At 43.9% G+C, this 22,444-nt stretch overlaps 1 protein-coding gene across 4 annotated transcripts in view; it reads left to right on the top strand.

Annotated features, from left to right (window-relative positions):
• LOC115253965 (septin-4) overlaps positions 1-22,444 on the top strand; it is an 85,616-nt gene that overhangs the window by 34,151 nt on the left and 29,021 nt on the right. For 3 of the 4 annotated variants that reach the window (XM_029854835.2, XM_029854836.2, XM_029854834.2), the window contains exon 2: positions 21,539-21,958. In XM_029854835.2, coding sequence (XP_029710695.1) covers positions 21,952-21,958 — 7 coding nt within the window. In that variant the 5' untranslated portion in view covers positions 21,539-21,951. Of the gene's footprint in view, positions 1-21,529; positions 21,959-22,444 lie in introns of all 4 variants that reach the window. The other variant, XM_029854837.2, reaches the window with a different exon arrangement.

The raw sequence follows: 22,444 nt of genomic DNA, 5'->3' as shown, positions 1-22,444 counted from the left end.
TTTGTATAATGAAAGAAGTTACCGTTACAGCCATATACTTAAGGATCTAAACTCAAGAATAGTTTGGATGACCTAGGATGTCCAGAAAAATATTCCGCATAATATACTACCGTTTTTATACTATTGAATACCAAAACTGCAGGAAAACGTAGAAAAAAACTCCAGAGAACGCTTGGAAAAATTCCGGCTTCAAAGGGTTAATGCACGCCATTGACACGCCTATACCTATAACATGGAGTGACAGTAGTGACATTAGGGGCCCAATTTCGTTTGATCCGCACATTTTGGGCCCGGTTAAACAAAAGAAATGTTGACAACAATGCCTGTCAGTGGGTTGGGTTAATGCTTCCACGGATTCTTGGCTTGCTCCACTCACAACTAGCATACTTTTTACGAGATCCAGTGTCAAATCGTCTTCAGATCTAGCCTCCAATGCAGTCACAAGTGTGTAGTATTCTTCAGAGAGACTGCTGAGCATGATTGCCACCACAAAACTTTCACCCAAGCCCTTGTCGGGCTGCTGAAGTCCATTGAGTTTGTCGAACAGTTTCACAAATCACCCGGATCTCCATGTCACCGTTGTTCAGGCTTCAGCTGCAGTCTTGGCCTTCCTAATGTGGGACAAGCTGACTATCTTTCACGGTCAAACCAATTGTCGCTAGCGTGGGTTCGTCTTTTTCGGTCCAATTTGCTGGAGCAGGGTTCGGCTTCGGTTTATGGACGACCTTCCAGCAACCTTCCTTGATCAGAAGCAACTTTATTTGAAACTCCAGTTATCGAAATTCGAGCCGCTCTATTGCTCCTTAATTCGTCAACTCCTAAAAAATCTTCATCAACCTTGTTCTAGTTCTGGATTCACAACCGTATGCCCATGACCTCTAGTGTGGATTTTAACCAGGCAAATAAAACATTAAGAAACTATCTGAAATTTCTTCTGGAAATCCTCCATGAGTCTTTGAAAATCAACTAGAAGTGCTTAAAGAAACCCCTAGTCCGAATTTCTGGATCAATCTTCAGAAACAACTCTTGAAGGAACAACAGGCTCAACACATGAAGGAATCTCGAACGGAACTTTTCATGAAATTCCTGAATAAAGAGAGAGTTCATGAAGGAATTTCGAAGATTCCTCAGATCATGCAGATGAAGCAGTCTCTAAATAGAAGGAGTACCTGGAAAAATCTCCTGAAGAATTTCCTGAAGATTCCCAGAAATAACTTCTTGAAGATTCTCAGAAGGAACTCAAGAAAGGTTTCCAAAATAATACCCAGATACGTTCCCAGAATTCCACTATGCCACAATTCAGTTTAGCCCAAAGCTACGGTATCTCAGCAATGTCCCGAACCATCAACCGTTGTCGACTGATCGCGCTGCTGCACCGCATCAAACACTTATCAGCTTAATTGCTCCTCAAAATCGTGCATTCATCCATGGTATGGTGCGGTGGCTGGTGACATTCTGACTAAACGTGCCAACCAAAACAGCTGGTGCTTAGAACCGCGGCCGCGTGGACAATTTAATCGCTGAAACGCTGGCCAAACTTTGTCGCCTATTTACGGCTAATTTATGACACAAATCTAACGAACACGACGCGGACGCGACGCCGCGCCAGTTCTGAATCCAGTCAATATGTTCTGTTCGTAGATGATGATGATTCTGTTTACGTTTTCAATCTTAACGTTCACAGTGCCTGTCTAAGACCTGGGAACTGTCTTCGGGAAGCCCTAATAATGTCGGACCGCTTGCTAGTGAGTTTTGTGTGCACAGCAGCTAGCTAGCAGTCAATGTGTTGCGCAATCAACCACTTAGCGCGCACTTCCACCTAAACTCCTTCATCAACGGCTGAGTGTGGTGAGCTCTGTCGACAGACGCCACCAACCACGCCACGGTGCCACACTGACTGGGCTGTCATTTGATTGGATTGGCGGCCTATGTTCTCTCGATTATGTTCGTGGGTTTTTGCGGTCTAAATTTATCCAAAGACGGTAGCAAATACACCACAAAGCTTGCAACTGTTATGGAATTGACGACGACTTCGCTACGATCCACGGACTTCCTCCCCGCGCACGTTCCCTGCCGCCAAAGAAGTGCGTTCAAATTTCAATCTACGATATCGTCTCGTCCGTCACGTCACGAATGGATTTTCCATACCAGCTGCGCGAGAGTGCACCACGGCCACACGGGTCGGGTATGGTGAATGTGGGAGGCGATTGAATTTAGGAATGAGGAAATCCATTCAAGCCAATTTTTATTGCGACGACGATCGATGAATGGGCCGAGCAACAACTGATGGAGACGCCCATCATCGAACTCCTCCACATTTTGGATATGCGCTCTTTGTGATCGAAGCTTGGGCACGATAAATTTGGGACATTTCTACCAGTTCTACTAAATAACAAATTTTGTTTTTCTGAGAGACGGTTCAAAGAATGTGTGGATTCGACTCCCGGTATGGTCCAGCATCTTTTCGTTATCTGCAGTGAATAAATACCACTTCTTCGATCGATTCACCGTAGACCTCCAGCGTATTGTCGTCAGCGAAGCCGACGATTGCCACTCCCATCGGGAACTTTGACCTCAACACCTAGCCGTACATAACATTCCATAACACCGGACCAAGGATGGTACCTTGCGGGGCTCTTGAGGTTATGTGAAACCACTTCCGACCCACTTCTGTGACGTAAACTGGTACTCGTTTCTGGAAGTAACTTCGGAGAATCTTGTACTGGTACCCGGGTATCTCCAGAAGCGAGCGCATCAGCAATAACCACCCAACTGGCGCTATTGAACGTGTTACTTACATCCAGAGTCACTACTGCACTGCACAGTAGTGCGAATCCCCCTCCTTTAACACTGTAGCGCTATCTCGGCGACTTCCCCTTCCGAAACCTCCGGGAAATGTCCCTTGTCCAGGGATTTCTGCATAGCAGACCTGAATATCTCGGGAGCCTCTGCAATAGCTACTTTTAAAGCCAAATTCGGAACCTAGGACTAGGATCATTGCATGGAAACATCCCCTCGATGATAACCTCCAACATCTTGCAGACGAGAGCCATTGCACCTCTCGTCTTGGCCATAACAATCCTGTAGGCGTCACCCCACGGGTTCGCATTGGCACTCTGACAGAGTTGAGGGTCTCTTGCAGGCCTTTTTGCTTGCTCTTATCTCGGCTTTTGCAGCGGCGAACACCACCCGCCGTTCGTTTCGCTCTTCCTCTGATCGTGCTCGCTGCATCCGCCGCCTAGCCCGTAGGCAAACGCGGCGCAGGTCCGCAACCGCGTCGGTCCACCAGTAAGCCGGTGGCCTCCCATTTCTAGGGTGGACTCGTCTAGGCATGGTAGCATCACGCACGTGAGAGCACCGCTACCAGCTCGTCGCCGTCTAAACCGAGTAAGTTTCGCTCACGGCGGAGCGCCTCTCTAAATACCCCTTCGTCGAAGTATGATGTCTTCCACCTGCGAGGGCTTGGCCTTGGCCTAGCCGCCTCTTCTTCCATCCGCTGCCTGCTGTTGTTGTAGTCGATACTGTAGCGAACCGCCAGGTGGTCGCTGTGAGTGTAGCTATCATCTACTCTCCAGTTCGAACTACTTGTTAGGCCATGACTACAAAAAGTAACGTCAATTATCGACTCCGTACCGTTCCGACTAACGGTACTTTTGGTACTGACATTAGCCAGGTGGTATCTAGCATGGCTAGTGCCTCTAGCAGGATCTGACCCCACTGGTTCGTGAAACGGCTTCCCCATTCCACGGCCCAGACATTAAAGTCACCCGCTGGCTGTTACCACCGGCCTTCGCCTTGTCAGCACGGTCATCATATAGTCCAGCATCTGCGTGAACTGCTCGATCGGCCACCGCGTAGGCGCATAACAACTACTGAAGAAGACCCCGTTTACTTTGGCGACCACGAAGCCCTCAAAGGTAGTAGACACCAACTCCTGGACGGGATATTTACCCGTCGTCCATCTTGCTGTCATTTTTCTGGACCCATCCGAGACACAATTGCCGTTGCCAGCGGGTACTCGGTATGATTTTGCAAGGATGGCGATATCCGTCCCCTACTCAGAAACAGCCTGACAATGCAGTTGCTGAGCCACGTCTCAGTGGTTCAGGTTCAGCTGCATTATCTGCGCTGTGGCTTGCGGGCACCTTGGACCACCCGTTGGATGCCTGTTGTTCACGGATTTCCCGGTACAGATCAGACAAATGGGTGGCCTCGTGCAGCCTTGTGTCTCATGGCCTTCGCCGTCGCATCGCCTACACAGTTTGTCCCTGTCAGGGCCTTTGCAGTCCCATGACTTGTGTACTGATTCCAGACCAGGCATTGCATTTGCGAGCGAGCTCTACGAGCATGAGCCTAACACGATCGCAGTGTCCTGGTTCTGTGAGCGAAGTATTATGCTCAACTCGTTCATAGCCAGCGATCACGGTGGCTCACTTGTAGAATAAACAATGAGCTGGAGTTTGCTTGGCGACGCCTTTCTACTTGGTCCACTTGAAAATCATAGCAAACCAAAATTATTCTCATGCACTGGAACAATCAGTTCTGTCATAACCGGCATTTGTTTTTAGACCGTTGAGACCAACTGACGCTTACAAACTGCTCCCGGATACCTAATTAGCTCAGCAGCATGGGACCCTTGACAAAGTCACAGCACTTGCATGCTACATGGGATAATTCGGAGGGGCCATGCGGAACTATGGATGCAAAAACAGAGTTTTTTTCATTGGTGGATTGAAAGTGTGTTGCTTACAAAGTCTATGTGATTAATAAAAATTTTGATTATTGAAGTTGGGTTTCTGAACTTCATTGGAGCCAAGGATCTTAGAGCCAAGGATCCTTTTCGGGAAGACCAATACCAATGAAATTGATTGGCCATCGTGCACAGTTAGCGGGAGTAATCTACTAATCATACCTTCCGACCCAAAGTTATTGACGTCATGGGGTAACTATCGAAATGAATTACAGTAGACGTTCGCTCGATGCAAACGCTTTAACTGCAAGGCTTTTTAACTGCAAGTCCGGTAAGTGCAACAGTTTTGCAGTTATCGCACCGCTATCCGTCAAATTTCTGTCAAAACAGACGACAGCTGCATAGCGATGCACTTTTGAATGCATTTTAGATCACTTTCAAACAAACTGACAAGTCTTTGACGTCTGTCAGTCGTTGGAGTTAACGAATTTCATTCGGTAGGTGAAACGTAAACATGTTGCAGTTATCGAACGTCTACTGTACCTATTAGTTTCACACGATGCGGTCCGCTTTATGATCATACTTGGGCACTGTAGACATTTTAGTCACGTGGTTCCTCTCCGCAACTGTTTTGGATCGTCCATTAATTACGTGGGGAATACGACAAAATCTTACGAGGGAGGTAGGGGGTTTCGAAAAACCGTAAAAACAGTCTTATCTAATGAATAGACAGTCTTCTTGCACGGACGCCGATCTCAGGCATCTAAATTTAACAGCTGCTTATCTTGGTAAAGGTTTCGTTCACAAAAATGCGGTCAAAAATATGATGTTTTTCCAAACAAAATCCAAGCTCAACTAGTTTTGGTACAGTGAGCTGTGGTGCTCGAAGCTCACTATACTGACGAGCGTCCAAGTTCAATGAGCCTGAACGCTCATGGCCTATCGTTCTGTTGAGCATCAAGTTAGCATGAAATTTGCTGAGTTTTGCTCGTGAGCTGAGCTTTTTCAATGCCTGTTCCAGACATCTGAATCAAAGCTCCGGTGGCTCGTGGAACGTCAGTTGACATACGAACCAGCCAAAATTAATCCTCCCTTTTTCCACCAAACATTTGTAGACGGTGCCCTTGTGCTCCATATCGCGCTTTAGCTCCAGGTTCATCTCGCGACGTCCATACGAGTACGTCTAATACTGCGCACGTCGGCTCCCAGTTCCACGAGCTTGGCGTCATTTCGCATTGCCTTCAAGACGTCCGAGTACTTACACTGTTCGGTCTTGATGACCTCGCGCTTGGCACCTACCTTTTTACGCCTTTTTGATTTGGCGTCCCTGGCTTCCTCGACATGCGGATCTTTTTTTTCTTCCTCTTCCACTCAACTTTCATCCAATGGGGGTCCTGCCCTTGGTTCACCCTACTCTGAGGTTGCTGAGGGCCTAACAACATCCGGGACGGGTCAGGCTTTTCAAGCCCAGCTTTTCGGGATGCCTGACTGGGGTTAGACTGGCCGGCATTACTGTCAACCTTCGGGGTTAGTTTCCTCCTGGCCTTGTGGGCACTGCCAGACAGCTCCTCACCTGACGGCTGCCTCACCTGCTCCTGCGAATGCTTATCACGAGCAGTCGTATCCACCACTCCTTTTGGACTTCCTGCGAAAGCGAATAGGCCTCCATCTGGGTAGACTTCGTAACCTTTGCCTTCGCAGGTTCTGCCGCTGTTGCACTTTCCATGAGTTTTTCATGGTCTTAGTTGGCTTCGGTCCTTAACATCCCCCAAACTTGCCCCCAACAAACTAGCCGGGGAAGAAATTGGATTACCAACGATTGCATACATGCACAGCTCCCTAATCCACCTTCTGTCCACCTTAACGGAGACCTAGCCAACCCGTATGTCGCGAAGCGGTTAACCTCGCCACTACCACTATCACTTTGTTGTTTGCTATTTTTATTGTTGTAGCTCATACTAAATTCCACGAGTTGCACGGGAAAAGAAGTCCACCACGCCAGAGCCCTGCATTAACGCGGAAAAGGACAAAATGCTGTGGGGCGTGCCCAGGTACGCCACAGGCTCCGTTAACGATGGATCATCTTTTTGCCTCCACGATCACTCATTCCTCAGCACGGGTCGCCTAACATCTTGAATTAGGGCTAGTAGTCCTAATCTTAGTCAACCGTGTAGTGACTCATCAGCGGGGGGCGGGGAGTGGGGGTGTGGTGATCGTCGGGCCCCTGGACTACCGTCTTTGCTGCCCCAACGTACATAGTCTTCAAAGCCAGATGGGGCATCATTCGTTCTCCAGACCTTGCGAGCGTCATCGAGCAGCTCATCCTTCAATGACTGCCTCGTGTGCTTCTGCAACTGCTTGGAGAATGCAGTCGCATCTGGCATCTTCGCCAGGCTATGTCTACCATCTGCGTAGACTTTGGTTTCATTTACTTCACGGGCCTTGCTGTCACCAATATTGTTATGGTTTTGTTGTTGTCACGGTCTTGTTTAGTCGCATACATCAACTTCCAGAGTTTCAGTAAGCCCTTGTTGATGTTACTGATATCAATGATTTTGCGTTTCCGAAGTCGAACATCAGTAAGGACCACAAGCAGGACTTGCTAAGACCTCGTAAGTCGATGATGGTGGCAAAGCAGGACTATGATAAACTCAGGGCAACTACGGCAGCCTGCAGTAGAACCTGCTAAGCTGAAGGTGCAAAAGTCTACCCAGACTGAGGCTTTTGCATTCGTGGGTAGCCTGAAGGGTTCGCCAGACGCTATTGCTCACGACAACCACTCGCAGAAGCGTACAAGGCAGCCGTTAGAGAAGGTGTTACCAGGCGGCACTCGCAAGGCCAGGAGGCTGCTATCCCCGAGAGTGAAGGGCAGTTCACTAAAGGCCAGGATCGCAACCTAGCGGGACAAAATTACTACGACGAAACGAAGCATTTCTGGCACATGCTGTCTTCGACAAAGTTTTTTTTTTTGTAATGATCAGGGGCATTAATTGCCAAGAACTTGATAGTTCGCAACTTATCCGCATAGGTGACACCACCATCGAACTTTTTAGTTTTACGTCCTAGAGATTTCGCGTCTTAGGCAAAGTTGTTCATTTTGACAAAATAAACAATCCTTTTCTGGACGTCAAAATTCTACAGCCTACTGTTTTGGAGATATTTTAAAAATAAATTTAAAAAGTAGTAAATCAGTTTTTTGAGCATATTTTAATCTGAGAGAAAGGAGATAGTAGGCTTCGATTGCATGCTACTTAATGTCAAGGAGGACCTGCCACAAACTGTCACCACAAACCAAGTTGAAGATCGCACATAAATAGTTTGGAGTGGCCAAATATCCAAAAGATTTTATTAAAATTTCGCTCCGTTTGTTTTTGTTCTTCGATTACTTAACCTAATTTACGGCTCTATTGTCCACTAGGGCACTGCTTGAGCGATTCCAATTGGAAGCTGTACATACACTTTTGTACAGCGCCTAAATGTATTCTATTTTAATTGTACTACATCGAACTGATTGCCGTTACGCTGCTTTCACTTTTCTACCCTATCATGGTAGAATGATGAGCACGAGGATGTTAATGTGTGGCTGTTGGTTGTTTCTGTTTCCAGTCCGATTGGGGGTCTATTATGGGTTGCCGTTTATCGATGTCCAAGTATCCTGGTTCATTTGAGCCATGGGCTCAGAAGAGGGTCAGTGTCAGCTACTCGCAGGGGGAAAGAGCAACTGACGAAAGTGCCGGGGCTGGGATCGAACCCATGACCATCTGCTTATGAAGCAAACGTGTAGCCATTACGCCACGGGCCCCGGCAAGTTGTAATTAAAAAATATAAAATAATGTTGGTTAGTTTTCCTCTACCAGCACAACCAATCCATTTATTTTCCATGCTCTGTTGTAACGAGCTCAATATGCAAATCGTTTTTGACCAATAATACAATCACAAACCATTGTTCAGCGCACAAAATGGTTCACTGCACGAATTTATGCTGGCCTGCTTACTCGTACAGAAAATTTGACGTTTGAGCGGTGTGCCGACACCGCTCAAACGTCAAATTTCGTGTGAGAATAAGCAGGCCAGTGTAAATTCGTGCAGTAGTCCATTGTAAAAAGAAGTAAGAAGAAGACATGTAAATATCGTGACTGTCAGTGAGCTGTCTCCTCTCTCTCAGATTTTAACATGTTTACGAGAAACCATGTGCATTCAAACTATTTTCTGATGCAGAAGTGTCAATTAATAGCTTTCGGACAGAAGTCGGTGAAAAAAAAACATTAAAAAATTAAGAAAAAAAAAAGAAAATCGAAAAATGGTGAAATGTTTAAATTAATACCTTACAGAGCGCAAAAAATCGCCGACCGAAAATTTTATCAAATACTTATTAATACTAGGCAAACATACTGTCAAAAATTTGGAGAGGTATATTTTAGTGTTTTGAGATGTTTGTTTTTTTTGTAATAGTACTAGTAAAGGTTGTGTCAGCGTCTAATGTTAGACCGTGGCACTATAGTGAATTTAATTCTTCGAGAAAGTTGTTTGTTTTGCCCAAATCAACAACCAAGCGTCTATGAAAAAGACGTCGAAATTCCACGGCCTACAATTTTTGAGTTATTGACAGATGTAGTTTATTCTGAACATATACTGCATATACAGATGTTTTTTCATCAATAATATTTTTCTTAAGGTGCCATTAGACTTTTTGTCATTATGCCAAATATTTGCCATTGTCCAAGGTTGCTATGATTCACGATGTGTTGGTCATTTGTTTGGCTTGTTTGGCCAAATATTTGTCACGTCTAATGGGACCTTTATAATAACCCGAATACAGTAGACCACGGACGGAACATCGACGTCCATGAAAGAGTTGTTTATTATTTTTTAGTCAAAACAAATAACTTTCTCAAAGAAACCAATTCTCTACACGGAGAGACGAAACTACCCAAAAGTGAGTGGTCGCGCACGGGTGGACCCATTAATTACGTTGTGTGATTTTATAATACGAAATGAAACAAGAACGATCTTTAGGTGACCGTCCGGCCATGGCGGAGGTATTGAGAATACTGACTTTATTTACTATTTGTGCGTATAGTTAAGGGTAGTAGGACGTATAATAGAGTGTTTGTACGAACAGTGAGTTCTTTCCACCCAACTTCGGGGTTGCGTGCGTCAAGCCAATTTTAAGTTGATGGAATCGATGTTTTTGTTGGGTTGTTCCCGCTTGCTTCCATGTGAAAAAAAAACCTAATTTTAAGTTTTTTCCACCCAACCGAAATTTTGACTAGGTTGTATTCACTCAAATTTGAGTACTGTGCTAGAAACTCAGTGTTGGCTTGACGCACGGAACTGCAAAAGTTGGGGTGTTTCTCTCTTCACTCTCTGACGACAACAGAAAGAGCGCATGAAAAGGGAGATGAAAAAGAACTCAAAATTGAGTTTAAAAGTACCTTATTTTGAGTTTTTCAGTTTCTCCGTGTATATTATCACAGTCAAAAGTTAGACGCTGGCACCACCATTACTAATACTACAAAAGATAAAAGATCCCATAAACACCAAAATATACCTCTCCATATTTTTAGCAGTATGTTGCCTAGAATTGATTTGTATTTGCTGCGATTTTTTGCGCTTTGTGAGATATTATAATTTAAAAATTACACCATTTTTTCGATTTTTTTTCTTTATTTTTTGAAGTTAATACGCCACCAACTTCTGATTTTTTTAAACCTCTGCATCAGAAAGTATTTTAAATCCACATGGTTTCTCGTAAAAACGTTAAAATAATCTCAAAAAACTGTTTTCTAGGACGTAAAACTAAAAAGTTAGATAGTGGCGTCATCTTTGCGGATAAGTTGCGAACTACTAAATTCTAGGGAATTAATGCCCCTGATCATTAAAAAAACTTTGTCGAAGAAATGCGTCGCTTTAGGCCTTCTTTCCAAAGCACAGTAGTCCACGAACCAGATTCACGAGGAAAGATGCATTTAGCGCCTTCAAATGATTTTTTAGATAAATATGGTCTTCTATAAAGTTGTTCCTAATAATAAGGCCCTCTTTCCAAAGTTTCGTTTCTGTGGTGGTTCATATTTTTAAGGAAATTGGAAACCAAACTTTTTTTGCCTCTAAAAATGCTTCTTAGACAATTTTGATGAGAAATATGATACAAAAAAGATAAAGCGTTTAAATGGTTCTGAGCAGTTTTGGAGCATTTTGCCATAGTTTTCATAGGGTGACGCTAGAACAAATCGTTTTAACACTTATTCTTTTTTATTTCAATTTTTTCGTCGAAGTAGTCTAAGAATCTCTTTTAGAGCTTGCAAAAACGCACAGTTTTGTGCGCGGATAATGTTACTACGTCATTCCGTTCAAAAGATATTGATGATTTTCTAGAAAAAAAAGGGCACTTTTCAAGTATTTTTACTTGAGTTACGAAAATAACACCCCTCTAATTATTTGATATGTTTTATAACAACATTTTTTCTTTTGTTAAAGTTAATGCCAGAAAACCGGTTTTTCTTGAACCACTCTAAGCTAATTCTGGAAAATATCTCTAGATCGATTAATTATAAAGCTACATAAAAACTGTCTTCAGCAAACTTGCTCAAAATTGATAGATCAACAATTTTGCCGAAGAATGTATATGGATATTCATAAAAAAGCTGGGTTTTCAATTTCTTTGAAAATACTGACCACCCTACATGAACATTGAAAAGAGTGCCTTATTATTAAGAACAACTTTGTAGAAGACCATTATTGTCTAAAAATTGTTTGAAGTCGCAACATACATTTTTCCTGGTAAATTAGGTTCGTAGACCACTGTGCAGTGATGCCAGTAAGTCCACCAGGCGTCTCGGAAAGCTGGTGAGAGTTGGCCAAGTGCCAAGTGCGAGAATGGAGACATACTCGTCATCAAAACAGACGAGTCTAAGTAATTAGGAAGTCTTGAAGGCGATGCCATGCTCAATTGCTCACGCATGCCGTGGTATGTCATAAGTGTCCCAAATTTAACGTGCACAGCCTTCATCGTGCGCGCCTAGATGCGTTGTCACGCGATCAGTGCGCTTCTGCCCATAAGCTCGTGACATCGTTGACCATCATTCTCGGTTAATTCAAATCGATTGGCATCATAATCACCATGAGCATGAATGATGCATACATACGGAAATCGAAAATAGGCGTTGAATTTTTAAGCTACGCTTCCGCTCCCATAACGAGTGAGTGACACAGTCGCGCTCGCGGCGCACGTGCGTCGCGTACGCAAACAAGCCCGCGCAAAACCCAAGCACGCGTATCTCCTGCCTGCGCTCAATTGTTGCGCTGAGTGGCGCGCTGCACCTGGTTGCCTCTTAATGGCTGCGCGCCCCAAAAATTGTGCAATGGAACCGCGGCGCGCCACGCCAGGAAATTCAAAATCAAAACAAAAAAGCATCAATCGATCGGTAACAACAGAGATCTCTGAAGAGATAATGATGATGCGAAAATGCTGTTGGGTTGGGTGAGGTTAAGTGATGTGCACTGTGGATTTTCCAGGGTTTTCTGGGATTGGGGTGCAAATAAGTGAATAATTGTACCGCAAACGAGAGGCATTCCGATTGAGTGAGGTGATTCATGATGGTTGGGAAGCTGACGTCAAAGGAGCGTATACTTCCCTCACGAAATAATTAAATTTAAAGAACTGGAGCAGTTCATATGTGGGTTATTTAGCTGCAATCTCGCTTTGTAGAACAAGCAACAGTGCATTGAAAATGAAAATTTGCATGGAAAAGAGACGTGGTATATATAATTGGAACACATATAAAATCAAGTGCCAGAGATTGATTTGAAGTCCTATTTTGGATTTGAGTGGCACAAAAACAATTACTATAACGACTATAACGTCTCGCCCGCTATATTCTTGCTTCGGGAATATACAATGATCTGATCTTGTAAAAATTATGCTGTCCGGTGATCGTTACATGACAACTTTCAATATAATCATCTGCTTATCACATACTTAATTGAATATATAACACGCTACATCATGGCTTCATGATCTGTTTTATCACAGAAGTGGACAGCATAGATTCAAATCATCAAAAATGGATTGTAACGTAATCAAATGGAAAACATTTTCCAAAATTACGCAAGATGGCACTAGCCACCGGAACTTGTCAGCATTTCCACCCACACGCGTAAATAGCCAACAATATCTGAGAGAGAAGGCACCAGAAGTTAACAACTCATTTTCATTATCGCACTCTTCCTTTTATGAATGAATTTTCCATCCCCTACAAGCATCGCCATAATCACCTCACCGTTACCAACCAACGACCCAAAACAAACAGCCAAGCCTCGAGAGTTTGAATTGCATACGGAAGCGGGTGAGATTTCCGTGGGTGAGATTGGTTCGCACATCCAACAACTCTTACGTTTTGGGTGCGGGTGCGTCTACAACAAACAACAAGAGCCTAGTTTCGAATCGTTGTCGTCGTAACACGGATAAACGGACACGCGTACGAGTTTGTACCACCAAAAATTGAAACCATGTGCGTGTACATTACGCGGATAACAGGGGGTGTGCGCTTGAATTGTTTGCTTGACTCTCTCGATTCATTGTGAGGATTGTGAGGGTAGAGTAACCAGACCATGGTAAGATATTCTGAAGTCAACATTTGAAAAAAGTTCAATCAACATTGAATACTTTTCGAGAAATTCCAATCATTTAAATGCTTTTGAAATTGTGTGACTAGTACTGCCTGGATGATGAAATTTCACATCAAATGACCCATTAACTGTAAGCCTTTGACCTAGTTTTAGAATTGGCATACTCACTAGCGCCGTCCAGTGGCAAAACCATCAAATTTAAACCCTTGACTTTCAAATTACTTTGCCAAAGAAACCATTTTTCTAAACACTTCCATATTCCTGGTACACTCTGAGCACAAGAGTGTCATGCAATATAAAACTGATGCAGATCGCTTGTGCTTCGGGAGTTGGTACTACATTCATACGTTTTTGGTTCTATCCTTGATCTGTCTTAAGTGATCTAGATCAGTTTTATCTTACTCTAGAGCTCTGGATATGCATCTTCGAGGGTTGCAGTCTTCATAAAAGTGCTTTATATTGGTTGTTACTACATTTTCACGTCTTCGTTGTTGGTAAGAACAACTACTGCTTAGTTTCACGAAGACGTGAAAATGTAGTAACAACCAATATAAAGCACTTTTATGAAGACTGCAACCCTCGAAGATGCATATCCAGAGCTCTAGAGTAAGATAAAACTGATCTAGATCACTTAAGACAGATCAAGGATAGAACCAAAAACGTATGAATGTAGTACCAACTCCCGAAGCACTTTAACAAATAGGGTATTGGTTCCCTTCTTAAGCATGTGGCTCCCATTTTCATCCTACGAAAAACAATGGATTGAAGCGCTGTTTGTTTTGTTTCTTATTTTTGTATTTTTTGTTAGAAGTGAGCATCCATGAAAACAAAAAGAACGGAATCAATCGGTGCCGTAATCGCTTGTTTTCGAATAGGATGAATATGGGAGCGTGAGATTAATGATGGAACACATACCCTACTACCCCGATAACAAGATGCATATCTAGAGCTCTGGATCAGTTACAGCAGATCTATACCAAAACCAATGATGTAAAATGTAGCAACTATCAACCTAAAGCACTTTGTCCAAGACTGTAACCTTCTAGGACGCAAGTTCTAGTGTTGTGGAGTGACATGCAAAAAAAAACAAAATGTCTAGAGCAGCTTCAGCAAATCAAGATCAAAACCAACGACATAAAAGTGTTGCATGTGGTAATGTGCAATGAAAACCAATAAATCCAAGACACTTATTCAAAAACTTCAACCCTTGAATAAGCATATCTAGAACACTACATAATCATATCAAAAAATACCACTGATATAGATCATTCAATGTAGATCTAGAGCAACACCGAAGACGTGAGAATGTAGTCCCAACCAATCCAAAGCACTTTGCCGAAGACTTTAACCCTCTAGGATGCATATCCCTTTCGTGACGGACCATAAAAGAATGATTATCTCAAATTTTCTCTTATAAACTTAACGTCCTCTAGAATAAAACTTTCTTTACTTCGGCTACTTTATCCACCTATGCACTTTTTGAGCATGAGCATGAGCATGATTGACCGCCCGCGGTTGCTCCTCTGTTATTGCAAGGACATCAGCATTTACACAAAGAACCAACAGATGATGCTTGGGACTAGCCTCCTCTTCATTGTGTAAATGCCGACATCCCAATACTTTTCAATGTGCAATACCAGCGCCGACCGCGTCCGAATGCAGGTCAATTGAGGATAGGGAAAGAAGTGATGACGTGATTCTCGCTTAGGCCAATAACCGAGGAATTCTCTGCGTTACTGCGAGAAACCACTAGGAGTTTGGATATGGGAGGGAAACGTTAAGATTTTTGTCTTTGTAAACAAATTGCTACAATCACCTTGTTATGCTATGAACGATGCACTCGCGAAAAGTCACTTTCGAAACTCGACGAAAATCGAATTATTGCATCTTCCGGAAGTATAACAGCTTGACAATCCCAACAGATCGCACAAACTAAAGTTAAAGTACTTAAACATAATTACGCAACAAAATAGTGTGGCCAACACCGTAAGGTGGCAGACTGTACAAAAATATAGCTAAATTGTATCAAAATAAAATAGGAATACTAAAAGTTTGGGCCGACACTAGAAGTGACGAAATTTGCAGATCTTGTTTTGTAAATATATAAAGAAGACCGAACGTCACAGAGTGTAATTTTTCGCCACCTACACGTAATACAAAGTCACAATATTTTCCGGCACTGATTTCGGATTTCACGGTGGTGCCTCGATCAGCCCATTGCGAAATACGAAGCGAACGCGCGACACTTATTCCGGATTTCATACTCCAACAAGAAACAATGTAGTACTAAAAACTAAAATATCCGCGTATCTTTTGTATTCGTTTCCGCGTGAGAACAATGACAAACGCGATTGATTATACTACGATACTCACCTTGCATGAGCGATGTATTTTTTTTTTTGTAGAATGAGAAAATCTGCAACAGATACCCAAGAGGTGGTTCCTCGGGTGATGTGAGGATCGACCCACTAAAAACTCATTCTCTCTCTTCCTTACCTTCGCGGTACGCCCGTTAGGGATGACTTCGAGAAGGGGGGACCGTACATGAGTCCACTCTAATAGTAAGCGTTCCACCAGCTACCGCCTTAAGTTGTTCACTCTCCCCTGGAGGCTCGGGTCCTGGCTAGTACTTAGACTACCCGTTGAACTCAAGCTCCTGGATGGGGAAGGGGGGCCAACTCAACTAGCTGTTGTTCGGCTCGCCATTTACTCTGTAGTTCAAGTACGATTCGAGAAACCGTGGAAGTAACGGAGTCCCACTTGTCCGCCCCCATACACATCCTTTCAACAATGTTGTCAGGCGTGATATCTCTACCGCATACCTCCTGCATACTCGACCTTTACTCCACGAAACGTGGACATTCAAAGAGCACATGCTCCACGGTCTCGTCGCAGTCTGCACACTCTGGACATGCGGGGGAGCCTGCGTGTCCGAATCTGTGCAGATACCACCTAAAGCACCCATGGCCTGACAGAAATTGAGTCAAGTGAAAATTCACCTCGCCATGGGGCCTGCTCGTCCACTTGGACACGCTCGGTATGAGCCTGTGTGTCCATCTACCCTTGCTGGAGGAATCCCATTCGCTCTGCCACTTCAGCATAGACGAGGTTCTGGCGATACGCCTCGCGCCTCTTATGCCGCGTCGCTCGAAGCATTCTTCATCCTCTGCCACCACTAAAGCTATGGGCATCATGCCCGCTAGCACACATACCGCGTCCTTTGAAACCGTGCGGTATGCGCTCACCACCCTAAGGCACATCAGCCTGTGGGTACTCTCAAGTCGCTTCACGTTTCGGTTTACCACTAGCGCCTTCGACCATGCTGCGGCGCCATACCGTAGTATGGAGACCGCTACTGCCGCGAGCAGCTTACGCTTACTCGAGACTATTGCCGAGCTGTTTGACATTATCTTTGACAATGCCATTATCGCCATGCTTGCCCTTTTGCAGGCATATTCTACGTGGCTTCCGAATTTCAGCTTATCGTCGATCATGACCCCCAATTGCTTCAGTGAGCGCTTAGAGTTGATCGTGCATCCACCTGTGGTGACCACTACTGCCTGCTGTTTAGACTTGTGGTTGTTTACCACCACCACCTCCGTTTTGTGGTGCGTGAGTGCCAAATGTCTCGACCTCATCCAATCCTCCACTATGCCAATTGCGTGAGTTGCTGTCAGTTCCACTTCCTCTATCGAATCGCCGTATACCACGAGGGTAATATCATCGGCGAAGCCAACCAGCTTTACGCCCGGTGGAAGTTTGAGCCTCAATACGCCATCATACGCCGCGTTCCATAGTACCGGGCCCAAGATGGACTCCTGCGGTACCCCTGCGGTGATTTTGTAGCTCCTCTCGCCTTCCTCGGTGTCATAGATTAGCACTCTATTCTGGAAGTAGCTCTCCAATATCCGGCATAGGCTAACCGGGACTCCTAGGTGGTGTATTGCGCACTCAATGGCGGTCCAGCTGACGCTGTTGAACGCATTCTTAACGTCCAGCGTGACGACCGCGCAATAGCGGATTCCTGTTCGCTTCTTTTGGAGCGCTATCTCGGCCGTTTTGGTTACAGCCCTAATAGCGTCCACCGTCGATCGACCCTTCCGGAAGCCGAACTGGTTATCCGAGAGACCAGAGTCATCGGGTTTCTCGGTATAGACCATCAGCCTCGACAGAATGATCCGTTCCAACAGTTTTCCGGCGGTGTCCAGCAGGTAGATAGGTCTGTATGCCGACGGGTCGCCAGGTAGAAGATCCCGGGTTTGGGCAGTAGAACCAATCTTTGCCTTTTCCACCTCTCCGGAAATTCGCCTCTGTCTAGGCACATCTGCATAGCCATTCTGAACATGTCAGGCTTAGCCTCGATGGCCGTCTTGATGGCTAATGTCGGGATACTGTCCGGACCCGGAGCCTTGTTCAACTTAAGCGACTTCGCTATTGCAATGAGTTCGTCGTTCGTCACCGGGGCTACCTCGCTATGGCCGGTTTGGCTATAGGGAACGGGGGCCCATGGTCTTGTATCGTGGCGCGGGAACAGCGTTTCCACGATCTTCTGCAGCATCTCTGGGGAGCGTTCTGGGGGTGCTGACGCGCCCTTCGTTTTGGCCATGACTATTCTGTAGGCATCACCCCATGGGGTCGTGTTGGCTGCCTGGCAGAGATTTTCGAAGCACGCCCGCTTACGAGTCTTGAGCGATGTATGCACAGCAAGAAACAACAAATACCTACTCGCTTCGTCTTCAAAGCGCCAGACGAGTTTACAGAGCCCTCGTAAATCTTCAGAAAATGGTCTTCAACGGCTACGCTTCCAAACGGATCCAAAAAGGAATACTCTTACTGGGATGAAGTTCTTGCACGGAGAAGGAGAGGGAGGGCTGGGCGTTCAGCCGAAATTTCCGATTGACTCCAGAGAAAACGTCCACGGCAAAGCTTTCTCCCCCGAACAACGTTTCAAATCACAGCCAAACGATCGACCAGTTTCAACCGCTACACTAGCCCCCAGGAGCGAACCAAACGTAGTTGCAAGTTTTCTTCCGACTTCAAATCCGCAATCCTCGAAAAATTTTCACTCTGAAAGGGGAAAAAAATGTCAGACGCGGACAAAAATCAACCTTTCCAGGTCAAGGCCTGCTACAGACTTCATCAAAAGAAGGAGAAATCTTTGATGAAAAAGTCAGTATATGCTACACCCAATGAAATCATTAAACGTGAAAGAACAACATATTTTTTAAAGACGAAAAATTATCTAAAAAGTCAGCAGCTTCAACATCTAAACATAGTGAAATTGAGAAAGTCGAAAAAGAGAAATCTTCGATTAAAAGTCAGAAGCCCTAACAACGTCAACGAAAACTATAGATACGAAACAAGCTACAAGCCTAAGATCGATCAAATTGCTTTTCGACTAAATGTCACTCGGCCAAACGACATTCAACCAAATGTCCTAAAGTGGTTTTTATTGGAAACTAGCTGTCCCGGCAAACGTTGTACTGCCTGCTTACTGTGTTTTTTTTTTATATGCAGCTTTGTAGAAAAATGTCCTTTGTAGAAAAATGTCCTGAAAATTTGTTCCACAAATTTTGGCTCTGGGGAGTTTTAACCCTCTCCCTTTTCAAAGCGTAATGGTATTTATGAACGTTCCCCTTTCAGAAATACCTCCTTAGCAAAGTAATGCAAGGGTTCTTTCAGGAATTCCTCCTTCACAAATTTTGTAAGGGATTCTTCAATAAATTTCTTCAAGGCTTTCTTCAACCATATCTTTAAGAATATCTTCATATTGTTTATCAAGAATTCCTTTTTCCATGGAATTTATCAACGACTCGGCCAGATATTATACCAGAACATCTTATAGAGGTTTTTCGAAAAACCTCCAGAGATTCATTCAAAAATTTTTCCAGGGATACCTTTTTCAAAATCTCATTTTATTTGTGAATTCTAACTTATTGCCTATTATTCACACTTCCAAGGATATCTTCAGATATATCTCAAGGGGTTTCTTCAGCATTTCCTAGAAACTCTACAGAAATTCTTTTGGAAATTTCTCATTAGAGTTGTCTTGGAATCTTTACAGAAGTTAAAGTGTTTCTCCAGACATTCCCCCAGGAATTCCTCTGAAAATACCCTCACGAATTCCTCCGGGAAGAGTTTCAGAATATCCTCCATGAATTTAAATAAGGGTTTTCTTCAGGAATTTTCCTCAATATTTAATAATAAATTCTTGTAGGAATTCCACTAACGGTTTTTTCAGGTATTCCTCCAGAAAATTCTTCAGTCGTTCTGAAATTTTCCTGGGGTTCGTACAGATATTCCTTGAGAGGGATTTTAAAAATATCCCAAGGGATTACAACACTAATTAGACAGAAGATTTATCAAAATATTCATCTAATGATATTTTCAAAAATTCCTGGATCCTTTCTAAAACTTTCTTCGAAATTCGGAATTTCTTCGGAAATATCTCCTAAGACACTTTCAGTAGTTTATGGATTCCACCATGAATGGCAGCAAGGGATTTCTTCAGAATTTTTTCCATGGTTTTTTTTTCTGGAACTCATCTAGTTTTTTTACAAACCAATTTCAACAATTCTTTCGGAAATTCTTCCAAGAGTTCCTCCAGGAATTCCATGGTAATTGAAATATCTCCTGAGATTCCCTCGATGATTCCTCCAGAATGGATTTAGGTATTTCTTCACGGATTTTTACAGAAGCATTTTATGAAATCACAAAAAAACGATCCTGGAGAAAGGGTTCCTTGAAGGAATATCGAAAAAAAAAACCCTGGAGATACATGTGGAGATTCCGAGAAGAAATTTATGAATTTTCCGAAGGAATCCATAAAAAAGTTTCTACAGCAATTTGAGCAGAAATTACAGTAAAAGCGCAGACAAACAGACGTAACACTTACGAAATTTCCATCGACTACGCTTTTAACGATAAATTTAAATTTCACAACCAAAGGCGCGCGCATCGTTCTTCTTCGCGTTTGACGTTTCACACTAGCGCCTTCATTTGACAATATTGCACAACTCAGTGTATCGTGAAACATTTCCACCAGGAGCTGGGCGATGAAAATTGTTCTAGGTGTTACGTCTGTTTGTCTGCGATTAAAGATTCTGGAGGAATTATCGAGAAAGGCACTGCAGAACTTCTGGGGTACTATCGGAGGAATTTTTGAAAGAATGTCTTGCAAAATGGCTGAAAGGCGCATATAAGTACGGCCAAGTTCCGGATTAAGGATTGTGGGGGCCCGGGGCCGGAGCGAATGTGGAGGCCCCTCGGAGGTACAAATGCGATGGGCAAATAAGTTTTTCTTTCTTTTTTCAACAGTACTTGAGCAAAATGAAAAAAAAGTTAATGTTTAGCAAGCAAAACTGGTTTTTGCGGGAGCCCTAAAATGTGGGTGCCCGGGGCCCAGGCTACCCCCCCCCTTAGATTCGGCCCTGAGTACGGCTAATCTTCATTTAATGACTTGCTGTAAAGTCGCATTTCACCTGCTTATTAGTTAACTGGGTAGTAATCACTTTCTTTGCATTATTCGACCAAAAACCAAATACTGTTCCAAAGGGCACATCCCTGTACTTCTGCAAACTGTATTATTTGTTACCATACTTGACTTGCGTAGCCTAAGCAAAAATCTAGAAATTTACATTTCTAGGCTGCTACGGTCACACTACCGTATTAGGTAGGCCGAGGACCGACCCGTCGAGAGTCCGACGGCATACTAATTGTCATACCGATAAGTCATCGGATAGACAGTGCCGTGCGATTGGGTTATGATGAATCTTTTTTCACCTGTCACTGTAGTTAGAAGTAGTGAATGACGTGAAAGAAATATATTTGCTTCTGATTTTGATGTCCTCCTCTTTTGGTGCTACCGAAACCGATTATCCTTCTTTTATCACATTTCCACTACATGGTCACCCTAGGCTGCGGTGAGGGGGATGATTGTGCTTCGTCCGCGATCCGGACGATGCCACACGATATGATGGTGGTAGAGTAGAGGATAGTGCAAAGCATTCAGAGGCGCGCAGTCGCGTGACGGCGGGCGACAACAGATGAACTCCTATACATATTTATGATTATCAAAAACATAGAGCACGATTTTTATCCACAGCAGATTGGCGACGAAGAAGAGAGCATTCCAAACACCATCCACAGTGCAGTGACGGACAGTCAGTCGTGTGTGAGCTTCCTGAGGTAGTGATAATACAGTGATTTGAGTTTTTTCAGGACCAGGGATAGCAGCTTTGTGATCACAGGTGCTGGAAAATCTGTTTTTGTGAAACTTACGGGCAAAGGTGCAATTGCCTGGAAAAACAGGCAAATCAGTGAATGAAAATGTCTTGAAAATGTGGTTTAGTGAATAAAAACGTGAATCTAACACGTAGCAGCAGTGACGGAGTGACAAAGGAAAGAAAACGGCAAAAAACAGGGGCGACGTTCTGTCTATCCTGTTTAGGAGGAAATCGAATTACCAAAAGGGGGAAGGAAAACCACACCGAACGGGCGCCGCAGTCAATACGGCTCGGTTATAGAGCTGTGGCTGGCTGGCAGGCAGCAGACTGCCAGAATTGGGATAGGCTTCGGCTCAACACAAGCAGAGCGCTCGAGGGAAAACAGCCAACGGTGCAGCAAAACAAAACATGGCTGGTAAGTATAATGAACTTTTATCACCTTCTGCTGCTCACATGAATAGGAACCGAAATTACTTCGAATTGGGTAAGGTGTAAATTGCTCACTGCTGTTCGAGATGTTCTCAACCCAGATACCTTTAATGGGAAAAACAGTTACATAAGTTAAAGTGCTAATTATTCACCAATCAATCACATACTTCAATATGTGCTGGAAACGCCGAAAAAAATGGGGCTCGCGTGAAGATAACCGAGCTACCGAGCCTGTCGGAAGGAAATGCTATACCTAGCTATCTATGGATGAGAAAAACGAACCCCGGTCCCGTTTTAAACCTAACAATATTGAAATGCATTTTACTTAGTGAGGCATACGATCACCTGAAGTATGGTATTCAGGTGTCGGATACCTTCAGTCAGTCTGTATCCATATTTGCATTCCAACAAGGCGAGGCGTATCAATTGACCATGCCTTGTTGCTACAGTGGTGTTCAAATATAAATTGACA

This window comes from Aedes albopictus, chromosome 1 (genome assembly GCF_035046485.1).
Source record: "Aedes albopictus strain Foshan chromosome 1, AalbF5, whole genome shotgun sequence".
Classification (NCBI taxonomy): Eukaryota; Metazoa; Arthropoda; class Insecta; order Diptera; family Culicidae; genus Aedes; species Aedes albopictus.
Note: the sequence above shows the minus strand (reverse complement) of the source record. Positions and strands in the feature narration are given on the sequence as shown.